Source organism: Setaria viridis, chromosome 3, assembly GCF_005286985.2.
Source record: "Setaria viridis chromosome 3, Setaria_viridis_v4.0, whole genome shotgun sequence".
Taxonomy (NCBI): Eukaryota; Viridiplantae; Streptophyta; class Magnoliopsida; order Poales; family Poaceae; genus Setaria; species Setaria viridis.
The window spans coordinates 8027583-8036341 of record NC_048265.2 but is presented as its reverse complement, the minus strand read 5'-3'; the positions used below and the strand labels follow the sequence as shown (position 1 = coordinate 8036341).

The 8759-nt window shown below is 48.1% G+C and overlaps 2 protein-coding genes across 2 annotated transcripts; one reads left to right on the top strand and one right to left on the bottom strand.

The window, feature by feature from the left end:
- The first annotated feature begins 1076 nt into the window (after positions 1-1076).
- LOC117846909 (uncharacterized) lies at positions 1077-5123 on the top strand. Its single transcript, XM_034728032.2, has 4 exons — positions 1077-1637; positions 2988-3533; positions 4444-4608; positions 4719-5123. The coding sequence occupies exons 1-4, from the start codon at positions 1467-1469 to the stop codon at positions 4812-4814; spliced, it is 978 nt and encodes a 325-aa protein (XP_034583923.1). The 5' UTR covers positions 1077-1466; the 3' UTR covers positions 4815-5123.
- Positions 5124-5517: 394 nt separating this feature from the next.
- On the bottom strand, positions 5518-8258 carry LOC117846912 (nucleoside diphosphate kinase 3). The gene is made up of 7 exons (XM_034728034.2): positions 7910-8258; positions 7629-7766; positions 7424-7461; positions 7022-7072; positions 6272-6439; positions 6071-6183; positions 5518-5890 (listed from the first exon to the last, which is right to left on the bottom strand). The coding sequence occupies exons 1-7, from the start codon at positions 7998-8000 to the stop codon at positions 5767-5769; spliced, it is 723 nt and encodes a 240-aa protein (XP_034583925.1). The 5' UTR covers positions 8001-8258; the 3' UTR covers positions 5518-5766.
- Positions 8259-8759: the final 501 nt, after the last annotated feature.

Below are 8759 nucleotides of genomic sequence, written 5' to 3'. Positions count from 1 at the left end.
AATTTTGGTGCATGCATATTGCTGATGGTATTGCTAAAAATATCATTGGTGTCGGCGTCTATCGATGGGCTCAGTCCTGGCGTCCCTGTCATCTGGTGGAATTAGCAAGTCATTTCAGGGGCAATTCGATCTGGTGCTACCGCCGGTCCATTGTCCGGTTCCAAAATGTACATTATTGCAGTCCCATTATTGCGGTTCCAAAAAACTTTGACTCCTAACATCGCATGCGAGATTTATGTTGCAGAGTAGTACTTCCACAATCGTATAGACCATATGACGACCATGCCAAGCACCCTGTGTGTTGTTTAAATAATCATGCAAATTCAGCTCTCGAGTATGGAATCCTACGTTGTTTATTCTAGTAAACTGAAAAAACAAGTCAGGAAACCAATAGATTGGAACGGCTTCCCCTAAGTTAGCTGCTACCCGTCCTAAAATACAAGACATTCTAGCTATGTACTTAGACACATATTTGTCTAGGTGCATAAGCTAGAACTTCTTATATTTAAGGAGAAATACAGTAGCAACTAGCAAAAAAAAAATAAGGATCTGAATTTACGGTTGATGATTTATTTAAGTTTTCTCACTGAAGGTTAACTTACTTACAGAAGGCAGTAAATAGTTTCCTATACTAGTAATGTCCTACAATTATAGGAGTAATGTCCTACAATTTGTAAAAGTCATATAATATATACGAGAGGGAGTAGAAAAAATTAAGGATCAGAATTTACGGTTGGCGGTTGATTTGAGTTTTTTCACTGAAGGTTGTGAATGGCATGGCAGGGGCTTGTGAATGCGGTGGTGGGCGAGTGGGGACACTCCCTGAGCAGTCGGCCGTGGCCTGGCATGCATCATCAGCGGGCGTGTCCACTAGCGCGCTCGCCGTCGCAGCGGCAGGCTGCAGGCCAGGCCAAGGCCAGCCCACGCGCTGCTAGCTTTTGCTTGCGCGAGTTACTGTTAGCGGGGCCCGCGACCGCGACAGCCGGGGCCCACCTCGCTTTTGTCCCATTCATGAGCTTGCTTTCGTCTTCCTCCTCCCCCTCCCTCCTCGCGCGGCTTGGAGTGGAGCTAGCTACTCCTATAAAGCGGCCATAAACCCCACCGCCGAGCCAAGGAAGGCCGCCCCCGCCCATCCATCCATCCGTCAGCTAGGTCACAGCAGGTCAGGCATGCATGCACCTCCGCCCCCGCTCTACCAGTAGACCACGGCGAGCTTGTGGGCGCGCGTCACAACGCAGGCCTACTCCGCTAGCCAGCCAGCCGGGGTAAAGACAGCAACCAACAGCCGCCCGCTGCGCTGCGCTGGCCCTAACAAACCACAACAGGACAAGATCGGCCGAGGCGAAGCTGCTGAGCTCACGCCTCCTCTCCCCACGCGGTGAACGCGTGAAGTGAAGAAGGAGAAGAAGAAGAGAGGGATCTGGCTGCTGCCGAGCCCCGAGGCCTCATCGCAGCAGCTCGCCGCCATGTACGCCGACGCCGGGTTCGGCTTCGCCGCCGCCTACTCCCCCGCGCTCGCGTCCTCGCAGCACCAGCCGCCCTTCGACTTCGCCTTCTCCTCCGCGGCCGCGGGCCCCGCCTCCATGGACGCCACGGCTTCCTCCCTCCCGCTCCCGGAGATGCCCGCCGCCCACCTGGTGAGCAGAGCACTGCCCGTCTTGATTGCGACTTCACTTCCTGCTCTCCCTTCTCTCTGTTGTTTCTTGGTACTCTGCTCCTCTTGCGCTCTCTGATTTCCTCCACCAAATCCATCGATTAACTGGTTAGCAAGGATCTCTTTCTCGTGCAATTTCGAATCAAGGAACGCTTGGACGAAGAAATTTCTGCTGAATAGAAACAGAATTGCTAGCTGCTGTTTATGCGCCGCCACCGTCTCCAGAAAAGAAAAAAAAATGTCGCTTTCCTTTCTTTTCCGCCCCCCACTCTGGTCTGATGTAGATGGCTTGCATTGTCGGGGCTCAATCAAATTGCCCCACTGCTTACTTTGTAATAATACTATATGTGCATATGTCAACTAGAAGGAACAGCCCTCGATTCCCCTTTTCTAATACTAGCTAGGGTTGGATTGGATTTGGACACCTCTGGGAATCAATGGCTTTGCGATAACAGGTTCAACCGTCTTCGGGCAAATTAAGCATATGACTGGCTTTGCTGCATAAAGCATTGGCGCTTCCTAGCAGTAGTACATGATCACCTGATGAAAAGCCTTGTGCCCAAATAAACAATCTTTCATGCCTCCAAAAAAAAAGGACCCCATCAAAGTACAAGTCACCTGTGGTTTTTTTTTTATTTATTCTGTCTAAAGATTTATTCTGAATAAGAGTCGCTCGTGTTGGCTGCAGCTTTTCTTGCTTTCTGTTTTGAATCTTCTCCTTCACATCTTCCGAGTCACACAAAGGCCACACGGTTCAAGATATTTAGCAGTGTCCTCTGCTGCTAAGGAGCAGATGGATAGCCAAGGGATCAAATTAGGTTCAGCCTTCAGTTAGGTTTTTGGCCAGGATTTCTTTTGTCATGCTGAGATGCTGACCATGTCCACTAGTATATGCTGCTGGAGCATGATGGGGACTTTTAATTACTTGACATGTACATCAGCAGACAGCAGATACTTGCAAATATATAGCTTCTACACGTCTACCCCCTCAAAGGAGTTGTCTATTACTGCAACTTCATACTGCTAAACCAAGTCTCTTCTGTGCAGCAGGTCAAGGTCAATACCTAGAAGACAAAACCTAACCAAAACAAAGGATTGGCAGTGGTGATCCATTATACCTACCACAAAATATATTCTTATTAACAGATAGCATCTTAGCGAGATTATCTGGTCGACTCTGTTTGCCCTACTTCCATTTTAATTAGACAGATAGACTGCCTAACTCTCACCGGCTTGCCGGGTTTCATTCATATACTACCATTCTAACTACTATGATGTTATTATCTACTAGCCCATTGGAAATTGTTCTCATCTCTGTTTTATTACTGAACAGGGGAGCATGGTGCAACCATCCTTGGTATCAGAATATGACCTTGGAGGAGAAGGGGACCTGTTCAAAGCTCCAGAAGTCATCATCGAAGAACCGTTGCTCAGCCTTGATCCTGTTGCAGCTGCTATTTCAATGATGTCTGGCAGCGAAAGTGCAATGGATCAAACTATTAAGGATGCAGACATCGGCACCATTCAAAATGACCCTCTTCTAAGTGAAGTGTTATATGAGTGCGAAAAGGAACTAATGGAGAAGTCCGCAATCGAAGAGACAATTTCTGAACTTCTGGATGTTAAGATTCCCATGCTGCAAGTTGAAGAAATCCCAAGGCAAGCTGAGCAAGTTCTTATACAGGCTGAACTCCCGACCTTCGATAAAGAGAAGCCAGCCATTCCTGAATGCTCACTCCAGAAAAGTGTTAGTTCTGGATGCCTCAACTCAGCAGATTGGATGAATGGACCCGTCAGGCCAAACTTTCTAGACTTCCAAGGACTGGACTTTGAAGCAGCATTTGGACTGAGGAGAGCTTACAGTGAAGGAGACATTCAGGTTTGATAGGCGTCTCCTTTTCTCTTGTACTATGCTAATAAGGAAGTAGCTATTTTTCTTTAAAGGAATTGTTGAGGAAAAGAACGCACTTAGAGCATAGAAGTCTTTTTCAAACACAGCTGTTGAGAAAAGAATCATTGAGAAAGAAACTAAAAACCGAAAAGCATTGCCTTTTCCCTTGCATTGGCCATGCTTACAGCAATGCTTTGCTCAAAGGCTGTCAAAGCTATGACACCCATTTCCGAGCATCTCCAACAGCCATTTTTGCTCTCTATTTGACTCTCTATTTGAGTTGGCAAAAAGATTCCTCTCCATGTTGAGTTGCTCATTCCAGCAGACTATCCATTTCTCACTCTCCAAATCGTAACGGCTAGGTTCCTCTCTGAAAATATACACTCTCCATCCACTCCAACAGCATCTCCATTTCGCACTACAACAGCATCTCCATCTTGCATTCTCCATTCTGGCAATTACTGTGCGTGGGACCCATACTTTAGCAAGGCAAATTGGCTTGCCAAGTTTGGCAAGTGTGAGGGGAAATTTGGCAAGTCGGATGGGATGGAGAGCCAGATAGAAACTCTATTGGATCACGATTTTTTTTACTGACTTGTCAAATTTTAGCTTAGCAAGTTGGATAGCAACTCTCTTGGAGTTGCTCTTACTATATCTGCCCAAAGCAACCTTTTCTTAGTTTTTAGGTCGTTACTTTAGCTGATACAAGACTTCCCTATTCTGCACAGTTTTCTGTTTTCTTTGAAGCTACTTTTGTGTGCAAGATATTGGTATGGTTCCATCACTTAGGTGCATGCGTTGTCGCAATTCTGTGTGCAAGAAAAGTGCAGATAGAAAATCTGGGAAATGCTTACACAGCAGCAAATTGCTCGGCACTTACCATTTTCACTTTTGACAGAATCTCGGAGCCAACACGCCTCGACCAGCTGCGAACGCAACGAACCTTCAGACGCCTTGTGAGAGGCTTGTAACCATCAGCGATCTGAAGACCGAAGAAAGGAAGCAAAAGCTTTCCAGGTATAGAAAGAAGAAGATCAAGCGAAACTTTGGCAGGAAGATCAAGGTACTAGTTCTCTGCCACTGTTTTCCATCAGAATAAAAATCAAGAGCTTCTAGGCTTTAGCTTGTTGAATGCGTTCAGGATAAGTGACAGACAGAATGTTTTCTTTGCAGTATGCTTGCAGGAAGGCTCTGGCAGACAGCCAGCCAAGGGTGCGAGGGAGGTTTGCCAAGATTGAAGAATGCGACCTGCTGAAGCCGAGCAAGTAGATGATGGCAAAAGCTTGCGAGGAATCCAGTGGAGAGCGAGCTTGATGGAGCTTTGGCTTCCAGAAGCTTCTAGGTGTGCCACCTTGTGCGCTGGAGGTGGAGAGGCACCGCTTGCCCGTCGGAATTCGTTTAGCTGTTCAATTGATCTCCTCTCTTTCTCTCGGGCTGCATTCCATTCTATTCCCCGTATAATAATATCCGGTCCTTTGGTGCAACCGTGCAAGGGAGTGAAGAGCTGAAAATGGTAGTCTAGGCCCTGTACAAAGGCTTGAAGATGGCAATAAAACCCAGCTCCCCTCTTGCTTGGCATGTTGTAATCCGAATCTGACTGTCGGCACTGCACTCTTTGATCATCGATCGTTTAAGCCTTTGAGCTAGCCATGAACTGTTACTGTCTTGGCAACAGGGACCTGGGCCCAGGCTATCCTACATGAAAATTGCTTGCATTGCCTGGGTGGTGACAAAAGGAACAGAAATTTCTAACCGCCATCAAGCAAAGCATCTGTCATACAATAAATGACCAGAGTTTTGAGGCCCTATCTTGCACAATGCTGATGGCTGTCACCGCATTCTGTTCATCGAAGGCTCACCACAAGTAACGTTCAATCACATAGCTCCAGAATAACATCTCCTACCCACTCACTGACTCACCCAAAAACGAAAGCAGAAGTAGCTAGCCATCATGATGTAGGGATTTAGAGAATAGATCCAAAGAAACATCTGCATCGCCATCTTGGATCACATGATATACAGTTTGATTTAAACATCGCGACTGCTCAGTAAACACTCTATGTTTCAAGGTACATTCCCTTCCTTCCTTGTGCCTTACTGCACCAGAAGGTCACAATCCAACTCAAAAGTGACCGTCGCGACTTTATTAGAACATCCAGCCTTGGTCTATTGGCAATTATGTGAAAATGGGGAGCAAAAGAAAAACAAAATGATTCGTCGGTTAGTTCACCCCATAGATCCACTTCTCCGCGTTGCTGGAGTAAGAGACCAGCTCCTTGGGCTCAAACCACAGAGCAATCTCATCCTTTGCTGTCTCCGGGCCATCACTTCCATGAATGATGTTTCTGATGTTCAAGTGATGGGATGTCAGCACAAAGAAATTGTAACTTCTACTAAGTAAGCATGATGTTATAGAAATGAATGACTGTTTTATAACTATTTCCAGCTTCCTAATCTATATGATTGAGCAGCAAAAAGGGTGTATTCTGATGATTATATGCACAGGCATACTAGATGAAGCATACCTTCCAACAACAACAGCAAGATCACCCCTGATGGTTCCTGGTTCAGATTTCTGCGGGTCTGTGGCACCAATTAGTTTTCTCCCATACTTGATAACGCCCTCTCCCTCCCAAACCTACAGAAATTGTATGGCCAACTTATGTATGATTCACTGTCTGTCGTTGCATGCAAATTTTCTCTGCAGAGAAGAGGGACCTGCTTACCATTGCAAGTACAGGGCCAGAGCTGAGAAAGTCACACAGTCCATTGAAGAAAGGTCTGTCTTTGAGATCATGGTAGTGCTTCTGAGCGAATTCTTTGGATGGAACAATCAGCTTGATGGCAACAAGCTTGTAGCCTTTTCTCTCAAATCGAGACACAATCTCAGAAATCTGAGGCAAGATTTTTTTTTGAGGGGGGGAAGAAATACATCAGCGTCCTATTAACACCATTGATATGTACAGAGAAGACTAAAGAGAACAAATGTGTGTCAGGCTGAATAACTGAAATGGTTCACATGTTACTTTTGAGAAACTGAAATCAGGAAAAAGGCCCAGCTCATTAGGAAGAGGAAGAGCTAACTAAGATATGGGTTTCTCTTTGTATAATATATGTATGCAGGTTTCGTCCTATGCATCCACATGGTTTCCAGCATAGACTAGTTGCTAATGGGGATCTCGAGGTAGATCATATGGGCGTCATCATACACGAAAAAAAAGGAACGTCAACATGTTAAATATACTGTACGTGTTGGGTGTATAAAGCAGCACATAGTTGATTTGCAATTAAATTATTGTATGGCCAGGAACAGAACAGAGTCCAAGGCCTCAAAGTTGTCAACAAAATCTGTACCTACCAATTGCGGCAGCATCCTTACTAAACTGAGCATACGGCAAGCAATATCAAACTAGTAGGTTATTAGGATCAAGAATTGCATCTCAAGAAATTAGGATGTTGTGACTATAGCTACTGACCAGGCCTCTTTGGACACCGTCAGGCTTGATGGCAATGAAAGTGCGCTCCATCTGGAATCACAGAACAGGAGAGTGTTAGCGAGCTTGACAAAAAAAAAAGGATCACATGGCATCCGCCGATGTCATGTCAAATCACAGGTAACACAAACACAGTATCAATGACAGAACTATATTGGAGCCCACTTAATGGCTTGTCACAACACAACAAATCACAGGTACACAACGCAGCATCAATGACAAAATTATATTGGAGCCCACTCAATCAGTTGGCCTGCCCTGCCCAGCATCGCCATGTTGTTACATTATAGTGATTTGAGAAAGAAAGGGGAGGCCATTGCCCCAATATCAGTGGACCACAGCACAAGGCGAGGAAAAGAAGAGAAGCAGGGTAGGGTAGGATACCTCCGCAGCATGAGCCTCCTGGTCCTGGAGCATGTAAACTGCGGAGAGGACAGACAGAGGACGTTAATTCATTCGTCAGAGAGTGAGAATCGCAACAGCGTTCCAATCATCTCAACGAACGCAATCATGTCAGATCGGACCGATTACAGTTAGACCAGAGTGACGGGGGCTGGATCGAATCGATTAGTACGTAGTAAGTACGGACCTGCAGCGGGGACGGCGGCGGCGAAGGCTCCCCATCCCGAGGAGGCGTGGTGGGATCCCTGCTTGTGGTAGGCGTAGGCGGTGGGGAGGGTCTTCCTGCCCAGGTTGGTGAGCGTGGCGAGCGCGGCGGTGCGGCCCTCTGCACATCAACATGGAACGAGCTAATTACAAAGAAAAGATGGAATTTTGATCTGTTCCGAAAGCTCGGTGATCCGGTTGAGGATTGGGACCGAGAATCGGAATGGAGATTAGATCGCCTTCAAGAAGGAAGGAAGAACGTACCGGCGGCGAGGATGGCGGCGGAGGAGGACCGCTGGGAGGCGGAGGCGAGGAGGGACCTGGCGGCCTGGAACAGCTTCCTGGAGGCGCTCATGGTTGCTCGCTTCGTGCGTGGTGGTTTGCGGCGGGGTGGATCGGGAGGACGCTAGGGTTCCTCTGGCGCTCGTCGGTGGTAGTAGCAGAGAGTGAGGGGGAGGGATGGCGAATCGGCGATGGCGACCAGATGGGTGGGTGTGCTGCGTGCCGGTGCGCTCGCTCCCTCACTCACTCACTGCCTGCCACGCCCACCAATTAATTAGCCGCTGCGGCAGGGGAGGGGATGGGAGGGGAGCATGCGAGGTGGCGTGGCGAGGCCCGGATCGCGACCCCGCCCCGACCGCTCCTCGTGCTCCTCCCCACTTTCTCTCCCCCGGAAAAATTCCTTCCCTCCCCTCCACCGCAAGGAGAGCATCTCCATCGCCCGCGTGGCGTCGGTGCGTGAGCCACGGCATCGTCGGCATGGCCGAGGGGGAAGGGCGGCATGGTCATTTCCATCGATTGGCCCTGCTCGCCCGCCGCCCCCGAGAGCGTGGGAATCGCATCGCGCCGGGCTTAAAAAACGGTTGCGTTGAACTGGATCGGATCTCTCCACCGCACGGCAGCAGCAACGGCGCACCAGTCGTAGATCCCATCTTCCCGCTGCCACCGCTCCTCGCGCCTCCTCCTCCATGCACGCCGTCCGTCTCACGCAATCAAAAGGGCGTTGGGCACGCATGGCATGATGGCTATTTGCTTGTCAATGTTCTTTGGATCCATTTGCTTGGCTGAAGGTCTACCCAAATCGAACTGTGATTTTATCAAATGTCGCCGCATA